This window comes from Oratosquilla oratoria, chromosome 30, assembly GCF_046742065.1.
Source record: "Oratosquilla oratoria isolate Oo_2021 chromosome 30, ASM4674206v1, whole genome shotgun sequence".
Classification (NCBI taxonomy): Eukaryota; Metazoa; Arthropoda; class Malacostraca; order Stomatopoda; family Squillidae; genus Oratosquilla; species Oratosquilla oratoria.
The window spans coordinates 39301907-39323963 of NC_134806.1; the positions used below are offsets into that span (position 1 = coordinate 39301907).

Below are 22057 nucleotides of genomic sequence, written 5' to 3' on the forward strand. Positions count from 1 at the left end.
ATTATAAAATGTTTGGTTCTATTGAGGTTGTTTCTCGTGATTTAATTTGTGTTCAGACTTATTTGGGGATGTGGTATATGTGTGTGTTGGAGATAAGTTTCTGGCTACTTAGTCATTATCATGCGCTGAGCATGTGATGGTTGCCTAGGGTGTGCATGTATGTTTGTTCATATGTGTGTTGGTGGTGGAAAAGAATGCTGCCACAAAGTCCACTTGAGTCATATGAGGCAACAAAAAATGGGATGGGGATAGGACTAGGCTTCCTTCTCCCTGTAGCCCCAAAGGGGACATTCCTAAAAAAAAGTAAAGGTATAAGAGGGTCTAGGAAGGACCTCATTTAAAAAATTCTGTCATTGTCTGAGAGTATCTGATGAGGTATGTTGTATCTGCAGAAGATATTCTAAGGCATGGACCACTGTTTCTGCCAATTTATCTGGTAGGGGTACCATTATCGTGTACTTCAGTTAGTGGAAACCTTGATGGCACTGGGATAACTTCAACAGATTGATATCCATAGTGTCCCAAGGTTCTGAGGGGATGGGTACCTCACAAATCTGAAGTGGTCTGGGGTCAGCTCCATGAAGTTGGCTACATGTAGTGCAATGTTCTATGTGATGAGTGATGCCGGTGCACATCTTAGGCCAGAAATACACATGTCTTGTGTTTGCCAAATATTTGTCTCTATTGGGATGTCCTCCAATGCAACTATCATGGACCATAGGAATCTAGGAATCAGGGAGTTCAGGATCACTGTTTGGAATGTAGCAGTTGTGCCTCTCCTAAGAATTCCATCTTTCTGGTGTAATTCCTGATGGGGAATAAGGAGTTTTCCTTGAAGTGTGGTTCCTGTTTCTAGGTGAAGAATTACCTGTGACCAACTCAGGTAATCTCTCTGTTCCTTTCGAAGTTTCTGAGGGGAAATACAGTGGGTTGTTGGTACTGTTGCAATCAGAGGGTTTCTGCTAAGTGCACATGCCACAACATTGGCTTTATCTTTTATCTAGGCAATCTTTGGGTTGAACTCTAAGATGGTTGTGTGCCACCTTGCTATCTTACCTTGAAAAGTTTTTCCTTTAAAAAACTTTGTCAGTGGTTGATGGTCTGTGATGACTGTGACCTTGTGTCCAAGGAGTTCTCAGAAATGTTTCAGAGCCTAGACTACAGCTAGAACTTCCAAGTGGGTGGTGGAGTAATTACACTTTGCAGGGTTCAATATGTGGCTTGCATATGCAATCACTATATGTTTCCCATTTGAATCTGTTGTAGGACTGCTCCTATTCCAAGGGAGGATGCATCCATGAACAGAAAGAATTCCTTTGGAATCAGGAGGGGCCCTGCATAGTCTTTATTCTCTGGAAACATTCATATTCTTCAGAGTCCCATTTGAAAGGTACATTCTTACATGTGAATTTGGTAAGTGGGGCAGCCATTTCAGCAAAATTTCTTATGAAATGTATAATATGCTGCTGTGCCAACAAAAGAATGGAGTTGGTCCTCATTCTTTGGGGTGGGAAATTCAGCAATGGCTCTAGATTACAGATAAGTTCACCACCATTAATTCACCTCGGGAAAATTCACCGCTATCAGTTCACTGTGGTGAAAATTGACTGTCAGCATTTTGTAAAGAAAGATATGGTAATACAAGAAAAAAAATTAGATATAATAAATAGTTTCAAAACTAATACATACATATACAAAAGGCTTTTTCCCACTTACAAGGGAGGTAGCCAAAAAACAAAGGCATTAAAATCACTCCCACGCATTCCATCACCAACATACTCCACTCCTGTCCACCCCCTTCCCTCTCTCTTATCTTAACACATCTTGGATGATGGGTCATCCCTTCATCTCGCCCATTGCCCTGGGTCAGAAGCAATGTAGCAAAACACAGCACATCCACAGCAAGGCTGCTTCATTAAACTGGCGACTCCCGTTCTCTGTCCCATCATGCAGAAAAGGAGAAGATGGGAAGAAATCCCTTCAGGCTGCGCCATTTTATTTTTTACACATACTCCCTCACCCCCCATCCCCCACCCACTCCCTCCCCCTCATGCATCACAGCATCATCCAAATACAGCCATTCTCCATTCACCCCTATCTTCTATCCTCTCCTGTCCTACCTCAACAGACATGCCCTTTTTACCCCATCCATCCATCTCATCCTAGGTCACCCCCTAATGTTAACTCCTTCCACCTCTGCCTTTCACACCTCTTTTACTAATCTTTCTTCACTCATTCTTTCCATGTGTCCAAACCATCCCAATACTCTTTCATTGACCGTATCTCCCAACTCCCTTTCCAACCATGTTCTCCTCACCTCGTTTCTCATTCTATCCAGCCTAGTAACCCCTATCATACTTCTCAGACACCTCATCTCAAACACATTCAAACTCCTCTCTACCTCTCTTATGTTCCATGTTTCTGCCCCATACAATCTCCTTGTAGCATCCATTCCCAAATGTCTATTACTCATTACACTTTTTAATTCCCCAAGACATTTACTCGCTTCTCCCAATCTACATTCTACCTCCACCTGCACTCCTCCCTTTCCTGCTACATTTGCACCCAAGTTTCTAAAAATATCCACTTCCTCTAGTCTCTCTCCCTTAATACTTACTTCAGTCTGCTGCCCCTTTCTCCCCTTGTACATCTCATCACCTTATTTTACCCACATTGTGTCATCAATTTCCTTCTTTCACACACCTTCCCAAACTCTGTCACTAACTTCCTCAATCCCTCCTCTGATCCTGTTACAAGTGCAGTGTCATCAGCAAACAACAATTGGCTTACCTCCCACTTTTCTCCATTTTCTTTAACCATCTCAGTCCCCAACCCACTACCCTTGCATTTACCTCTCGCACCACCCCATTCATGTATAAGTTGAACAGCCAAGGCAACATACACATGCCTGACAAAGTCCCACCTTTACCTCAAACCACTCACTCTCCCCATTTCTAATCATAATGCAAGCTCTACTACTCTCATAAGAACTCTTGACTGCTCTTAAAAGCTTTCCTCTTATCCCATATACCTACAATACCTCTCGCAGTGCCTTCCTGTCTACCCTGTTATAAGCCTTTTCCAAATAAAAAAAACAAAAAAAAAACATTGTTATTGTTACCTTTTCCTAAAGCTTTCTCACATATCGTCTTACCACAAAAAAATGATCCACACAACCCCTACCTGTCCTAAACCCACACTGTTCCTCACCAATTACTCCCTCTGTTCCACTCCTAATCCTCTCAATCAAGACCCTCCCATAAGCCTTCCCAACTACACTTAATAAACTGATTCCTCTGAAACTACTACACTCACACTTGTCCCCTTTTCCCTTGTAAAGTGGAACTACACAGGCACTCTTCCAGTCCTCCAGCACTCTACCCTCTCTTAGACAAACATTAAATAACCTCACAAGCCAGTCCATCACTGTATCTCCCTTTTTCATACATTCTGCATGACATCTGTCCAACCCAGGTGTCTTACCTGCTCTCATCATCTTAACAACTGCCTTCACTTTATCTTTCCTTATTTCTCCCCCATTTTCCTTACTCATCACAGTCATTTTCTTAGCGCTTCCCACTACAACTACCTTTCCCTCCCTATCCTCCACATTTAACAACTCCCTAAAATACTCTGCCCATCTTCCTCTTACTACCTTCTCTTCCATTATTGTCTCTCTATCTGCACCTTTTACCTTTTCTTCTCTACTTGTATCACCTCCTCTTCCTCCCTTAATTTCCTTACAGAACATCTTTTTATTACTTTCAAAATTTTCTGTCATACTCTTAACCCATTTCACATCTGCTCTCCTCTTTGCCTCCTTTATCATATGCTTTACTTCTCTTTTCTTTGTACCTCTCATATGATTCTCTTGTCTTATTTTGTAACCAATCGGTGAAAGCTTACTTTTCTACAACCTTCTTTGCTTCCCCATCCCACCACTCACTACCCTTCCTTCTATTTCCCCCTGTCCTCCTTGTTCTACACACCATCTTTGCACACCTTGTGACTCCTTACTTGAACCATCCCCATTCCTCCTCCACCCCTAGTTCTACTCTATCCTTCACTCCCTCCCACTCCTCTCTTAGCTTCTTCTTGTACTCCTTCTCCTTTTCTTTCTCATTTAAGCAGTTCACTTTAAGCACCTCCCTACCTTCTGTCCTTTTCCTCTTTCTCCATGTATCCTCCACTCTCAACTTACCTTCCACCAAAAAATGATCTGATATTCCCCCACTCTCTCCCCCTAGAACATTTACATCCTTAACTCATCCCACTATACCCCTGGTTACCACTATATAGTCCATTTATGCTAATTCTACCACCCTTCCATCCACCACCCTCTCTTATGTGTACTTATGCTTGACTTTCTTCGTAAACACTGTATTTGCTATCATCAACTCTCTTTCTTGACATATCTCCACCATCAACTCTATGCTGTGATTTTTTCACATAACTCCACACTTCTCAACCACGCCGTCTATTGGTTTATTTCCTACCCTAGTATTAAGGTCTCCCAATATCACTACATTGACATTTCTCCTTATTCCTCTATGCACTTATTTAAATCCATCCAAAAAGCCTCCCTTTCCTCTACACTCTTCTCACTACCAGGTCCATATGCACTTACAAAAATCCACATCTCCCTTCCTGGTTTCACCTTCACCCACATTAACCTTGAAGAAACCTTCCGCTTCACTACACGCTTACCTATCTCTTCACTTACTAGTATAGCCACCCCTTCTCTCCCTTGTCCTCTCTTCACTCCTGAGAACCTTCCAACTACACTCCCAAACTCACATTTGCCCCTCTCTTTCAACTTAGTTTCACTCAGTGCCAACACACCCGTCTATCTTCTCACATACTGACTACCACCTTCCCTTTTACTTTCATCTGTACCATATTGCACATTAAAAGACCAAAACCGTAGGATTGGTTGGAAAACTCCTAGACCCTCTTATGCCTTCAATTTTTTTTTTTTTTTTAAATGTCCCCTTTAGGGCTACAGGGAAAAGGATGCCTAGTACTATCCTCGTCCTATTTTCTGTAGCCTCATACAACTCAAGTGGGAAGATTTGGTGGCAGTATTCTTGTCCCCCACCACAAGGTGGTGTTAGTAATGGCAACCATTTATTCATTCTTTGTGATTTTTCTCGTGTTGTGTATATATATATATATATATATATATATATATATATATATATATATATATATATATATATATATATATACAGATATATAGATATATATACAGATATATATATATATATATATATATATTTATATACAGATATATATATATATATATATTTATATATATAAATATATATATATATACATATATATATATATATATATATATACATATATATATATATATATATATATAACATATATATATATATATATACAGATATATATATAATATATATATATATATATACAGATTATATATAAAGATATATATATATATATATATATACAGATTATATATATATATATATATATATATATATATATATATATATATATATATATATATACAGATATATATATATATATATATATAGATATATATATATATATATATACAGATATATAGATATATACAGATATATATATATATACAGATATATATATATACAGATATATGTATAAATGTATATATATATATATATATATGTATATATATATACAGATATATATAAATATATATATATACAGATATATATATACAGTATATATATATATATATATATATATAAATATATATATATATATATATATATATACAGATATATATATACATATATATATATATATATATATATATATATATACATATATATATATAATATTATATATATTTATATATATATATATATATATTTATATACATATATAAGAAATGAAAGGATGATAAATTCGTCTAACCTAACCTAACCTGTGTCTAATAAATCATTACCTGCAAATTAAATGTCATCCAGCTCGTCCTCGTTGTCGTCATCGTGAGAGACATTGTCAGGTTTTTCAACCACTCTCTCAGCTTGTGGGGTATACAAAGTTCTTGCAGCTTGAAGGAATGCATGTATCTCCGCTCCATAACATTCCTTCAAGAAAATGTACCTGGCGAGGTACTGTCGGAAGTACCGAGGCCGTCAATTGACAGACGACAAGATGGCGTCCCGATCCTATGCTACCGACTTCGTTCATTAGCATATTTGCTTGTAGCAAGGTATTTTTTATTTTCATTTCCGCCCACAAAATTGCATATTACGTTGATACATTTTAATTTACGAAATTGATAATTAATTTTCTATTGCTATATTGCGCCCATGGTCGAAACTAAAAACGATACCCAAATGATAACAGTCAGAGTGGAGCGAGACTAGACCAATGCAAAATGGCTGTCTGTGTTGTGGACGCTGTCATGTCATAGCCATGATAGCGTGTATGAATGCGGTGGCATGGACTCAAAAACTGTCGAAGTTTTCGCAATTTTCTTGTCAAGATACATGCATCTTGGTTATAACTTGGTTGTAACTTTTGCTAGGCCTATGCACTGTCGCCGTCGGCAGGCTAGCTACAAAATGTGTCAAAATAATTCGTCACTGTCCGAGGCATTTTTCTGCACTGAAGCCACACATAAGGCGCACCACCTGATTTTGGCCGATTTTAAGGATTTTGCCCGCGACTTATGGTCTGAAAAATACGATATATATATATATATATATATATATATATATATATATATATATATATATATATATATATATATATATATACATGTGTGTATATAGTGGTACCTAAAAAATTTAGTGTTTCTTACCTTGAATAAAAACCAGCCAAGATTTTTGAAAATATTCACCTTAAAAAATAGAATGGCAACCATTTATTCATTCTTCATGATTATTCTTGTGTTATATAATATATATATATATATATATATATATATATATATATATATATATATATATATATATATATATTATATATATATATATATATATATATATATAGTGGTACCTCAATAATCAAGCGTTTCTTACCTCGAACAAATTAAAAACCAACCAAAATTTTTGAAAATTTTTGCCCAAAAAAATACAGAAACTCAAAAATTGAATGAAATTCGTTAATCACATGAATGCCTAAAAAGCAGACATCCCCCTCTTTCTCAATACCCCATTTACCCCAACCATACATCTCATCTTGAAGATATTGAGTTGCAAAGATAAAACAAAAATTTTCTCCCTCGGTATAAAAAATCTGTTAGCAATATAAATGAAAAATGCATAGATACTGATAAGTTAGATATCATAAATGAAATGATGTGATATTTTTCACATTTACATTCCTTTATCCCAAAATTTTTATTGGCTTTTATTGGGGCATTACCCCTGGGACATTACAGAAACAGTAATTCATGTTGTGGTTTTGTTTCACCAGGTATAAGCCACTTCCTAACATTCAACATAGTCCCTAATTACATAATGATCGATCCTAAAAAGAAAAAAAGTGAAAAAAGTGTCAACAGCAGCACTTGGGCAATACACAGTGAATTGTTATTTCACAGTTCTTGCCTTCACATTTCAGTGTCAGTATATGTTGACAGACATACAGTGTACACTTCTAAAATTTTATATAGATAAGAAAAACATCTTTGAGGTAGTCTTACACCATGTCCCTTTAAATAGGGACATCACCTGCTCAAGATACTTTTTTGAAATATTTATTAAAAATAGTAAATTATGCCATATGACACTCTTACTTTGCCAGTATTTTGTGCATACTTCAAATTATTTTTCCACAAGTTTTTTTATTTTTTTTTATCCAATTTTTAGTGTACTGATGTCCTTAACAGCTTTCTCCCAATCCTCAATATTTGCAATACTTTCCATAGTGCCTTCCTGTCTATCCTGTCATAAGCCTTTTCCAAATCCATAAAGGCTCAAAAAACATCCTGACCTTATACTAAAGCTTTCTCATATATCTGCCTTACCACAAAAATATGATCCATGTAACCCCTACCTTTCTTAGACCCATACTGCTCCTTGCCAACTACTCCCTCAGTTCCTCTCCTAATCCTCTCAATTAAAACCCTGCCATAAACCTTCCCAACTACATCTGCCAAACTGATCCATCTATAACTGAGGGATCATTTTGTTGAGTTTAGTTGAGAAGGCTTATGGGAGGGTTTTAATGGAGAGGATTAGGAGAGGAACAGAGCTAAAACTTATGTTAGCTGCTTCTGTGTAAAATGAAAGTAATAAGAATTCTTATAATTCAACAGACTCTTACAAGAGCTGTCCCAGTATGTAGAGAAGAGTGAAGGTGTAAAGGGGAAGGAGAATGAATTCAAGACAGCCTGCAGGAATGAAGCTGAACAGCTGAGACTTCAGATCAGGTAATTATTTTATAGTAGGGGACCAAAGATGGGTGATAGTGGTCCTACAAGGCAGACATCAGATTCACCTCCCTGCTGCCCTTCATCAAAACCCATCACATTTTCATCACCATCTGGAGGTACAACCTCAAAGAGCCGATACTCAGTATCTAGACCAGGTCCAATTCCTCTCCATCAATTTCAACTGTATTTCCTCCACCTTTTCACATAAGAACATACAAGGAACAACTACTCCCCTCCCACTAGTATTTGCATGCAGGGGCTGCCTGATGTACAATGATTTGATGATGCATCACAATACACTCATTATAAGATATAAAGTTACAGTTGTAATATTTTCCTTTCTCTCATTCTCTTTCACCATAAATGTAGATAACCACAGAAAATGTGATCAAGCCTGTTGACAGAATACAGGGGTCACTCAAGCTCCAACTACCAAATAAACATAATCAGAACACCAACACTGACATCCTCATATAACCACTTGTGCCTCAGGGTGCTGATGTTGGTGTCATTGTAGGAATGTAGAAATAGTCTCATAGTAGTATTAATACAGCACAAACAATAGTCCAATATTCCTTTCCAGAGATATCTGTTGGAGGGCCCAAAGACCAGTGCCAGTGTGGTGCTCTTGGTTTCCAGTTAGTGAAATTTGAGGTTTCCAGTTAGTGAAATTTGAGGCAACAATTATTGTCAGCTTACAACAGCATTATTAGTTGATAAATGTTGCTTTGAGTTTTACTGACTGGGAACCCATAGTCCCATTGTAACAAACTGGTCTTTGAGCCTTCCAGTAGATCACTAGCAAGAAATGTTAGAATGTTGATTGTGTTGTACCAGTGTGTGTGTATTTCTGTGTTACCAGTTTGGATGGTAGAGTGCCAGAAGACTGGAGGAATGCCTGTATAGTTCTCCTTTACAAGGGAAAAGGGGGCATGTGAGTGTAGTAGTTTGAGAGGGATCAGTTTGTTGAGTGTAGTTGAGAAGGCTTATGGGAGGGTTTTGATTGAGAGAATTAGGAGAGGAATAGAGGGAGTAATTGGTGAGGAGCAGTGTGGGCTTAGGAAAGGTAGGGGTTGTGTGAATTAGTTTTTTGTTGTAAGACAGATATAAGAAAGCTTTAGCAAAGATTAAGGATTTTTTTGGGGGCCTTTATGGATTTGGAGAAGGCTTATGACAGTGTAGACAGGAAGGCACAGTGGGAGGTTTTGCAGATATATGGGGTAGGAGGAAAGCTATTAAGACTAGTCAAGAGTTTTTACAAGAGTAGTAGAGCCTATGCTAGAATTAGAAATGGAGAGAGCAAATGGTTTGAAGTAAAGTTGGGACTTTGTCAGTGATGGGACATGTCATCATGGCTGTTCAATGTGTACATGGATAGGGTGATCTGGGAGGTAAATGCAAGGGTAATAAGTTGGGGATTGGAGATCATTAAAGAAAATGGAGAAAAATGGGAGAAACCAGTTGCTGTTTGCTGACGACACTGCACTTGTAGCAGGATTAGAGGAGGGATTAAGGGAGTTGGTGATGGAGTTTGGGAAAGTGTGCAAAAGGAGGAAGTTGAAAGTAAATGTGGCTGAAAGTAAGGTGATGAGATGTACAAGGGGAGAGAATGGCAGCAAATTGGAAGTGAGCATTAAGGGAGAGAGACTGGAGGAAGTGGATAGCTTTAGATACTTGGGGGCGCATGTGGCAGGAAAGGGAGGATTGGAGGTGAAGGTAGAATGTAAATTGAGAGAAGCAAGTAAATGTCTTGGGGGGATTAAAAAGTGTAATGAGAAATAGATGTTTGGGAATGGATGCTAAGAGGAAATTATATGAAAATGTTATTGCACCAACAGCACTGTATGGGGCAGAAACATGGAACATAAGAGTGGAAGAGTTTAAATGTTTTTGAGATTAAATGTCTGAGAAGCATGATAGGGGTTATTAGGTTGGATAGTGAGTAACAAATAGGTGAGGAGGAAAGTGGAGGTGGAAAAGGAGTTGGGAGATAAGGTTGATAAAAGAGTATTGGAATGGTTTGGACACATGGAAAGAAGGAATGAAGAAAGATTATTAAAAGTGTGGAAGGCAAAGGATGATAGAGTGAACATTAGAGGGCAACTGAGGATGGGAATGATGGATAGGGTAAAAGGGGTATTGAGAGAGAGGGGGATATCTGTTGAGGAAGGAAGGAAGAAGACAGAAGATAGGGGTGAGTGGAGAATGGTTGTGTATGGATGATGATGTGATGCATGGAAGGGAGTGGGTGGGGGATGGGGGTTAGGGAGAGCTTGTGTGTGAATTATATTTTGACGTAGCCCGAAGGAATTTCTCCCCATCTTCTCTGTTTCCGCATGAGGGGATGGAGAGGAGGAGGGTCATTGATTAAATGAAGCAGCCTTGCTGTGGATGTACTGTGTTTTGCTGCATTGTTTCTGAGGCAGGGCAGTGGGCGAGATGCAGGGATGGCCAGCCATCCAGGAGGAGCCAAGAAAGATGGAGGGAGGGAGGGGTGGTGGATACATACATATACCAAAGGCTTTTTTCCCCCTTACACAGGAGGTAGCAAAAAAGAAAAAGGCACGGAAACCACTCCCGCCCATTCCATTCCCTACATACTCCACTCCCCTCCACCCTCTTCCCTCCCTCACATCTTGGCACCTCCTGGATGATGGGCCATCCCTGCATCCTGTCCACTGCCCTGGGTCAGAAGGAGTGTCGCAAGATACTGCACATCCACAGCAAGGCTGCTTCATTAATTCAGTGGCCCCCCCTCTCCGTCCCCTCATGCAGAAAAGGAGAAGACTGGGAGAAATCCCTTTGGGCTGCGTCAATTTATTTCTCATACATACTCCCTCACCCCCATCCCCCACCCACTCCCCCTCATGCATCACAGCATCATCCATACACAACCCTTCTCCATTCACCCATATCTTCTGTCCTCTCTTGTCCTTCCTCAACAGACATTCCTATCTTTCATAATGCCCCTTTAACCCCATCCATCCATCTCATCCTAGGATGCCCCCTTATATTAACTCCTTCCACCTCTGCCTTCCACACCTCTTTTACTAATCTTTCTTCACTCATTCTTTCCATGTGTCCAAACCATCCCATTACTCTTTCATCAACCCTATCTCCCTTTCCACCCCTGTTCTCCTCCTCACCTCCTCATTTCTCACTCCATCTAGCCTAGTATCCCCTATCATACTTCTCAGACATTTCATCTTAAACACATTCAAACTCCTTCTCTCTTCCTCTCTTATGTTCCATGTTTCTGCCCCGTACAGTGCTGTTGGCACAATCACTCCTTCATATATGTGGGAATGAAATGGGTGGGAGTGGAATTATGCTTTTTGACTTTGGATACTTTCCTTGTAAAGGGGAAAATGCTCTTGATATATGTATGTATGTACCAGCTGGGAGGAGGATATTGGGAGCTGTCACCTTGGTTCAGAATATGGAGGAAAGATAGTCAAAGTTGATAGAGAGAGATCTTGGGCTTGATCTAGAGACTGAGTGCCAGCCTTTTGGGACTGCACCTTTAGTTGGAAATGAAAGTGTTGATGGAATTTAAAGATGAGCAATAAAGAGGCAATTCTTTCAATCCTCTTACGTGACCACCATAAGCAGGTACCCATCATTGATCTCGGCAGCATTGGTATTTGCCATGAGATGGATTTCAACTTTTTGTATTTTGTCTGTCCAAGACAGACCACCAAACATAGTATTCCACTAAAACCCCCAAACATCAGCCTCACAGAAAAAGCCCCCTGAAGAGAAGTAAGAACCATAAGAACCACAGTGACATACCTATGTTTAGGACACTATCCAGCAATAAAATAGTACATACATACATACATACACCAAGGCTCTTTCCCCCTTACAAGGGAGGTAGCCAAAAAGGAAAAGGCATAAAATCATTCCCAGCCATTCCATCCCTGAATACACTCCACACCTCTCCACCCTCCCTCTCATCTTAGCACCTCCTGGATGACGGGTCATCCCTGCACCTTGTCCACTGCCCTGGGTTAGAAGCAATGTCGCAAGACACAGCACATCCACAGCAAGGCCGCTTCATTAAATCGGCGACCCTCCTCTCTGTCCCCCCATGCATAAAGGAGAAGACGGGGAGAAATCCCTTCGGGCTGCATCAAAATTTGCTCACATATACTACCTCACCCCCCATCCCCTCGCCCATTCCACCTCATGCATCACAACATCATCCATATACAACCATTCTCCATTCACCCCTGTCTTCTGTCCTCTCCCGTCCTTCCTCAACAGACATTCCACTCTTCCCCAAAGCCCCCTTCACCCCATCCATCCACCTCATCCTAGGACGTCCCTTCATATTCACTCCCTCCACATCTGCCTTCCATACCTCTTTTACTAGTCTTTCTTCACTCATTCTTTCCATGTGTCCAAATCATCCTAATACTCTTTCATCAACCATATTTCCCAACCCCCTTTCCACCCCTGTTCTCCTCCTCACCTCCTCATTTCCTATTCTATCTAGCCTAGTAACCCCCATCATACTTCTCAGACACCTCATCTCAAACACATTCAAACTCCTTCTCTTCCTCTCTTATGTTCCATGTTTCTGCCCCATACAGTGCTGTTGGCATAACCACTCCTTCATACAGTCTCCTTTTAGCATCCATTCCCAAATATCTATTCCTCATTACACTTTTTAATCCACCAAGGCATTTACTCGCTTCTCTCAATCTACATTCTACCTCCACCTTCACTCCACTTTTACCTGCCACATTTGCACCCAAGTATCTAAAATTGTCCACTTCCTCCAGTCGCTCTCCCTTAATACTCACTTCCAGACTACTGCCACTTTCACCCCTTGTACATCTCATCACCTTACTCTTACCCACATTTATCTTCAGCTTTCTCCTATCACACACTCTCCCAAACTCTGTCACCAATTTCCTCAATACCTCCTCCAATCCTGCCACAAGCGCAGTGTCGTCCGCAAACAACAGCTGGCTCACCTCCCACTTTTCTCCATTTTCTTTAACCATCTCCATCATAAAATAGTACTAACACAATAGACCTGGCCCCATATTCAAAGTGCTCTAGATGTCATCATAACAATACAGACAACACTAAGCATCTCATTCTACAATTTACCACACAAACAATTCCTAGACAACACAATATTTCTTCTCTGAGTAACTTAAGGGCCTGATTGGTGGCTGTTGCTGGCTACCCAGGAGCCATGGGTTTCCTGCAGGAGAGACCTGGGGTAGCAGACTGACTGACCAAAATCTGTCTATATACCAAGGGCTTCTCCCCTTTATAAGGGAGGTAGCCAGCAAAGGCATACACCCACTCCCTCCTGTGTGAGGTGAAGAGAGGTGCAGGGTTGGACATAGCTGGCAGATAGGGCAGATGAAAGATTATTGGGATAATTTGGGCACATGAAAAAACTTGACTAAAGAAAGATTAGCAAAAGAGGTGTGGAAAGTAGATGGATGGATTGAACTTGAGGGGATGACTGAGGGTGAGATAAATGGATGGGGTGAAAGTGGCTTCGAACAAGAGGATAATGTCTGTTAAGCAAGGAAGGGAGAAGGCAGGGGATTGGAGTGAGTGGAGAATGGTTGTGTATGGATGATATTTTAATGCAGCCCAAAGGGATTTCTCCCTATTTTCTCCATTTTCTGCATGAGGGGACAAGGAGTGAGGGTTGCTGTGTATGTGAAGCAGCCCTGCTGTGGATGTATTGTTTCTTGTTGCACTTCCAACCCTGGCACTGGGCAGGAGACAGGAATGAGCCTTCTTCCATGAGGAACTGCATATAAGTGTTACTGCATTTGGTGAATGTGTGTTCAACATGAGTTACCTTATTTGTATTATGTGAGCTGACCTATATGTGACAATTTTCCACCTGTCCCTCTCACATAGTGGAGGGACAGGAATATTTCAATTAACCCATTAGAGAATTTCATTGCCGTCAAGGATTATATTGAGACTAATGCTAAACCTTCACTCAACAAAGTTTGAATTTGTATTCTCAAGTCTGTTGAATATGTTCAATACCCTGGCCCTCTCATATTCTTATTCACATACCAATTTCACTTGTATTAACCTCTCATATCCATTTTCCAGTTCTTTACAGATTAAATCAAATGAAGCAGTGGATGATGCAGGCCTTTTAGAAAAATACCAAAAGGATAAGGAGAAGCTTAGCCAAATGAAGCTCATTCTTGCAAAGAAAATTCGCCAGATTGCAGCACTGAGACGGCACATTGATGATGTTCCAAGTCGGGCAGAACTTTCCCAGTACCAACGTAGATTTGTTGAACTGTACAATCAAAGTAATATATATGTGTATATTTTCTCATATACTAAAGACCTTTCCCCCCTCATAAAGGGGGATGGCCAAGCTAAAGCACATATCCCCATTGTAAAACCCATGCAACCACTCCTCTCATTTCACTTTTCACTCCAAGATTATGATTTATCTCTATCTATATAGCTGTATATAGCTATATAGCTGCACCTCTTGTATTCATCCAGGAAGGTGCTAAGATGGGAGTGGAGTGTATTTAGGGATGGAATGGGTGGGAATGATATGCACCCACCCCCATTCATCCCATTCCCATCCATTACCCATTTCCTTTTTATTTTAGCTCCTTGTTGATAAAGGTCATCCCTATGCCCTCCCCTTTTCCTGGGTCATAGTGCAGCAAGACACAACACATCCATGCCAGGGCCAGCCATTTCATTTTAATGGCAACCCTACCTCCTTATCCCCTCAGAATGCAATTTGGAAGTGGGTAGATACAATTTTGCAAACCATGTAGGTAAGGATGTTTTTTGGGCTTTTATGGATCTGGAAAAGGCTTACGATAGGATAGACAGGAAGGCACTGTAGGAGATACTGCAGATATATGGGATAGGAGGAAAGCTGTTAAGAGCAGTCAAGAGTTTTTATGAGAGTAGTAGAGCTTGCATTAGGATTAGAAATGGAGAGAGTGAATGGTTTGAGGTAAAGGTGGGACTTCGTCAGGGATGTGATATGTCGCCCTGGCTGTTCAATCTTTACATGGATGGGGTGGTGTGAGAGGTGAAGCAAGGGTAGTGGGTCAGGGGTTGGAGATGATTAAAGAAAATGGAGAAAAGTGGGAGGTGAGCCAGTTGTTGTTTGCTGACGACACTGTGCTTGTAGCAGGATCAGAGGAGGGATTGAGGAAGTTACTGACAGAGTTTGAGAAGGTGTGTGAAAGAAGGAAGCTGAAGATAAATGTGGGCAAAAGTAGGGTGATGAGATGTACAAGGGGAGAAAGTGACAGTAGGCTGGAAGTGAGCATTAAGGGTGAGAAACTGGAGGAAGTGGATAGTTTCAGATACTTGGGTACGAATGTGACAGGAAAGGGAGGAGTGGGGGTGGAGGTAGAATGTAGATTGAAAGAAGTAAATGCCTTGGTGGATTAAAAAGTGTAATGAGAAATAGAAATCTGGTAATGGATTCTAAGAGGAGGTTATATGAAGGAGTGATTGTGCCAACAGCAATGTACAGGGCAGAAACATGGAACATGAGAGAGGAAGAGAGAAGGAGTCTGAATGTGTTTGAGATGAAATGTCTGAGAAGTATGATAGGGGTTACTAGGCTGGATAGAGTGAGAAATGAGGAGGTGAGGAGGAGAACAGGGGTGGAAAGGGAGCTGGGAGATAGGGTTGATGAAAGAGTATTAGGATGGTTTGGACACATGGAAAGAATGAGTGAAGAAAGATTAGTAAAAGAAGTGTGGAGGGCGGAGGTGGAAGGAGTGAACATGAGGGGGCGTCCTAGGATGAGATGGATGGATGGGGTGAAAAGGGCCTTACAAAAGAGAGGAAGGATGGGAGAGGACAGAAGATAGGGGTGAATGGAGAAGGATTGTGTATAGATGAAATTGTGATGCATGAGGGGGAGTGGGTGGGGGATGGGGGATGAGGAAGTATGTATGAGAAAAAAAAATTGACGCAGCCCGAAGGGATTTCTCCCCGTCTTCTCCTTTTCTGCATGAGGGGATGGAGAGGGGGGGGATCGTCGAATTTATGAAGCGGCCTTGCTGTGGATGTGCTGTGTCTTGCGACACTGCTTCTGACTCAGGGCAGTGGACAGGATGCAGGGATGGCCCGTCATCCAGGAGGTGCCAAGATAGGAGGGTGGAGGGGAGTGGAATATATGGGAAATGAAATGGGTGGGAGTGGTTTCTATGCCTTTTTCTTTTTGGCTACCCACCCGTGTAAGGGGGAAAAAGCCTTTGGTATATGTATGTATGTATGTAGTCAGTGAAAGGAATAAACTTTCTGCAGAGGTGGTGCAATGTAATCCAGTTCAAAGTTTTAAGATTCATTTAGATAAATGCCTAAGCAATATACTGTAATGCCTGCCAATTGTTTGGTCTATTTGTTTATCAATTTCTTCATTTAACTGTCTATTCTTAACATCTAACTTAATTATAGACCAAAAAGTTTCAGGTTGGTATGCCCTCCCTTTGTAAACCTTTGTAAATAGAGAAGATGAGAAGTAATCTCTTTGGGCTGTGTCAATTTTCATTCAATTTACAACTCTTCTTAACTCGCACCTATCTCTTGCCCTCTCCTTCCCCTGCTCAACAGGCATTTTCCTTTTACTCAAAGTCCCAAGATTATGATACTAAGGATGCTTAATTATTATTCTTTTTCTTAACAGTGGCATCAACTGACAGAGAAACACGTCAGTTTTATGCATTGTATAATACCTTAGAAGATACAAGATCCCACATGCAAAAGGAACTTACACTTCTTAATTCAGTGCAGGACAACTTAGCAATGTAAGTTAGTAGGATTTTGTTTTTACTAAAGTTCTCCAATTAATCTTTTGACCCTCATTGATGTCATATTCTGGAATATTGTAAACATAATTGAACCACTTATCAAATTTGAATGCAAATTAAAATGGTTAATCTCCTTTGTCCTGATTTTTTAATACAGGAAAAGGTCCCCAGGTATTGGGCATAGCTAATCATTCAGCTCATAAAAAAAGGTTTTGTGGATCTATCTGGAGTGAAAGATTGTAAGACATAGAATTGTGTTCTGTATTTACCTAGATGTATTATACAGGAAGAGGAGCTATGCTCGTATTTACCTAGTTGTATTTTACGGGACGAGAGCTATGCTCATAGTGACCCGTTTTGATATCTCTCCACATCCAGTTTATTCTTAAAATCGTGTATAGTTTTGGCACTCACTTTCTCTCCGTTTAATTTGTTCCAGGCATCAATCACTCTATGTGGGAAGCTATTCTTTTTCAGGTCTCTTCTTTAGCTTCTTTTCGTGTCCTCTCGTTTCTCTTCTGTCCCATTTTAATAAGTCATCTCTATGGAGAGATGATAATGGAAGAGAAGGCAGTAAGGGGAAGATGGGAAGAGTATTTTAGGGAGTTGCTAAATGTGAAGGAGGATAGAGAGGGAAAGATAGTTGCAGTGGGAAGTGCTAAGAAAATGAGAATGATGAGGAAAATGGAGGAGAAATAAGGAAGGATGAAGTGAAGGCAGTTGTTAAGATGATGAGAGCAGGTAAGGCACCTGGTCTTGATGGATGCCATGCAGAATATCTAAGAAAAGGAGGTACAGTAATGGTGGACTGGCTGGTGAGGTTATTTCATGTTTGCTGGAGAGAGGGTAGAGTGCCGGAGGACTGGAGGAGTGCCTGTATAGTTCCACTTTACAAGGGAAAAGGGGACAAGTGTGAGTGTAGTAGTTTCAGAGGGATTAGCTTGTTAAGTGTAGTTGGGAAGGCTTATGGGAGGATCTTGATTGAGAGGATTAGGAGAGGAACAGAGGGAGCAATTGGCAAGGAGCAGTGTGGATTTAAGACAGGTAGAGGTTGTGTAGATCAGATCTTTGTGGTAAGACAGATATTTGAAAAAACTATAGGAAAAGGTAAGGATGTTTTTTTTTGGGCTTTTATAGATCTGGAAAAGGCTTATGACAGGGTGGACAGGAAGGCACTGTGGGAGGTCTTGCAGATATACGGGATAAGAGGAAAGCTTCTAGGAGCTGTCAAGAGTTTTTACGACAGTAGTAGAGCATGTGTTAGGATTAGAAATGGAGAGAGTGAGTGGTTTGAGGTAAAGGTGGAACTTCGTCAGGGATGTGTTATGTCACCCTGGCTGTTCAACTTATACATGGATGGGGTGGTGTGAAAGGTAAATGCAAGGGTGGTGGGTCGGATTGGAGATGTTTAAAGAAAATGGAGAAAAGTGGGAGGTGAGCCAGTTGTTGTTTGCAGATGACACTGTGCTTGTAGCAGGATCAGAGGAGGGATTGAGGAAGTTGGTAACAGAGTTTGGGAGAGTGTGTGAAAGAAGAATGTTGAAGATGAATGTGGGTAAAAGTAAGGTGATGAGATGTACAAGGGGTGAAAGTGGCAGCAGATTGGAAGTGAGCATTAATGAAGGTAGAATGTAGATTGAGAGAAGCAGTAAATGCCTTGGTGGATTCAAAAATGTAATGAGAAATAGACATTTGGGAATGGATGCAGAGAGGAGACTGTATGAAGGAGTGATTGTGCCGACAGCTCTGTTTGAGGCAGAAACATGGAACATAAGTGAGAAAGAGAGGAGTTTGAATGTGTTTGAGATGAAATGCCTGCCTTTTCTGCCACATTCCCACCCAGGTATCTAAAGCTATCCACTTCTTCCAGTCTCTCCCTTAACCCCTTACGTAGGCGTCATGGGGAGCGAGTGTATTCGCGAGGCTGCCATATCGGCGTCTTGATTATATTTATTGTAGTCGCCCCTCCATAATGACATTCTTTCTAATTCTTTTGTAATCGCATTTTCTATGGTTATCAAAATTCACGGGTGAAGAGAGAACGATCGATATAAGCGGTGACTATATTTTATGATGCGAGTATTATTACGACACGTCGTACGGCTGGCATTGGCTGCTGCCACCGAGATCTAAGTCCATGACGCCTACGTGTGCGGCACTGTATGGAAGGGGTTAATACTCACTTCCAATTTGTTCCCAACTTCTGCCTTGTACACCTCATCACCGTACTTTTACCTACATTTATCTTCAACTTCCCTCTTTTGCACACCTTCCCAAACTCCATCACTAACTTCATTAATCTCTCCTCTGATCCTGCTACAAGTGCAGTGTCATTAGAAAATAACAATTGGCTTATCTCCCATTTTTCTCCATTTTCTTTAATCATCTCCAATCCCAGGCCCATTACCCTTGCATTTACCATTTGCACCACCCCATCCATGTATAAATTGAACAGCCACACATCCCTACCAAAGTCCCACCTTTACCTCAAACCACTCACTATCTCCATTTCTAATTCTATTATCCATGCTGCTGGAACTTTAGAAATATTGATAAGCCTTTTAGTCAATGTGAACATTTTGCTTGAAAGAACAGGTCATCAAGGTACATCCTTTACAATTACAGGGCCTTAGACAGCAGTGCCAGCATGGAAGAATTTCTTGGTCAGTTGGGAATCATCACTGAGGGGATTCAGCAAAGCAAACAAAAGGTAAGTCATACCCAGATGGCAAGCTTGGCTTTACCCAGCTGGACAAATGGTTCCCAATGGAGCTCCATGTTTTGTGGAGCCCTGTGGTTGGCAGTCTTCTAGTCATGGGTGTCATGCCCTTGGCTTTGAGGGCCCTGATCCTTCAAATAATTTTTTTGAGTAGATAAGGATGGGCAAGGTAAAATAGTTTCAGCTGTAGAAATGCTGCACAATACTGTATTGCCCTTGACCTGAGGAGTGTGGTGGGGCAATAGGGATGATCCTTCATCCACAAAATACTAATATGGGAGGGTTATTAAATGGGTTTTAATGGGTATAAAATGTATGTATGAATCAATCTAGTCTGTGTTGTTATTGTTTTAGTGCTGGATGATGACCTGAATGTAGTCATGCTATACTCTATCAACTCTAACAAAGGAATTACAGAGGAGGAGCATGCCGACAGGAGACCTTTTGGTCCATAACTAGGTCAGATTCATAAAAAAATATAATAATGATAAATAGATAAAGAAGATAAATAAAAATTATAATCATTTGAATAATAATAAATAAAATAAATAAATGCATAGTTGTAGCTAGATAAACAAGCAGGTAAATAAAAAGATAAATAAAAATTATAATCATTTGAATAATAATAGATAAAATAAATAAATGCATAGGTGTAGCTAAATAAACAAGCAGGTAAATAGAATACACAAATACGTGAACACTGTTACAACGTCAGGCATGATGTCACCACCAATGCATGTGTGACACATAGAAACAAGGAAAACCATCTTATGGACTGGAAGAATGCAGAGCTGCTGATACGAGAACCAGACAAAATCCGCAGGAAGTGTTTAGAAGCAGCGATCATTCAAGGAACGAACACTATTGAACAAAACAGGGGCATGTTTAACATCTCGCCCCACATAATTCCCCTAATACCCATGGCCAGCAAAAAAAATAAATAAATCAAAAAAATAAAAATATTTAAACCACCCTTTGTGAACATTTCGCCCACGGACGTTTGGGCCAGCATTCTCAACCTTTCCCAGTGTTCAATCCCCCCCCTTCTCCTCCTCCTCTCCTCCTCCCCCTCCTCCTCTTACTTCCCCCCTTCTTCTTTTCTCTCCCCGTTCCCTCCTTTCCCCTTGTTTAATCTCAAGCATATGTATCTCAACTTGTACTTGAAAAAGCTGTAATAAGCGAAACGTCGTACAAATAAAGGCTCCGTCCTCATATGGTGTTTAACTTGTCAGGTAAATAGTAAATGATAAATTGACGGATACATACATACATATACCAAAGGCTTTTTCCCCCTACATGGGGGGTAGCCACAAAGAAAAAGGCATAGAAATCACTCCCACCCATTCCATTTCCTATATATTCCACTCCCCTCCACCCTCCTCCCTCCCTCTTATCATGGCACCTCCTGGATGACGGGTCAACCCTGCATCCTGTCCACTGCCCTGGGTCAGAAGCGGTGTCGCAAGACACAGTGCATCCACAGGAAGGCCGCTTCATAAATTCGGCGACCCCCCCTCTCCATCCCCTCATGCAGAAAAGGAGAAGACAGGGAGAAATCCCTTCAGGCTGCATCAATTTTCTTCGCACACATACCTCCCCACTCACCACCCCCCACCCACTCCCCCTCATGCATCATAGCATCATCTATACACAACCCCTCTCCATTCACCCCTATCTTCTGTCCTCTCCCATCCTTCCTCCACAGACATTCCTCTCTTTTGTAATGCCCCTTTCACCCCATCCATCCATCTCATCCTAGGATGCCCCCTCATATTCACTCCTTCCACCTCTGCCTTTAATACTTCTTTTACTAATCTTTCTTCACTCATTCTTTCCATGTGTCCAAACCATCCTAATACCCTTTCATCAACCCTATCTCCCAGTTCCCTTTCCACCCCTGTTCTTCTCCTCATTTCCTCATTTCTTACTCTATCTAGCCTAGTAACCCCTATCATACTTCTCAGACATTTCATCTTAAACACATTCAAACTCCTTCTCTCTTCCTCTCTCATGTTCCATGTTTCTACCCCGTACAATGCTGTTGGTACAATCACTCCTTCATATAACCTCCTCTACGCATCCATTCCCAGACAGATAACTAATAATAAATAAAAATGAAGCAAATAATAATAA

The 22057-nt window shown here is 40.6% G+C and overlaps 1 protein-coding gene across 1 annotated transcript in view; it reads left to right on the forward strand.

Annotated features, from left to right (window-relative positions):
- fidipidine (coiled-coil domain-containing protein 93) overlaps positions 1-22057 on the forward strand; it is a 72256-nt gene that overhangs the window by 42713 nt on the left and 7486 nt on the right. Inside the window, exons 11-14 of the mRNA XM_076212792.1 lie at positions 8288-8401; positions 14507-14715; positions 17082-17202; positions 19831-19915. Of these exons, the coding sequence (XP_076068907.1) occupies positions 8288-8401; positions 14507-14715; positions 17082-17202; positions 19831-19915 (529 nt within the window). The remainder of the gene's footprint in view (positions 1-8287; positions 8402-14506; positions 14716-17081; positions 17203-19830; positions 19916-22057) is intronic.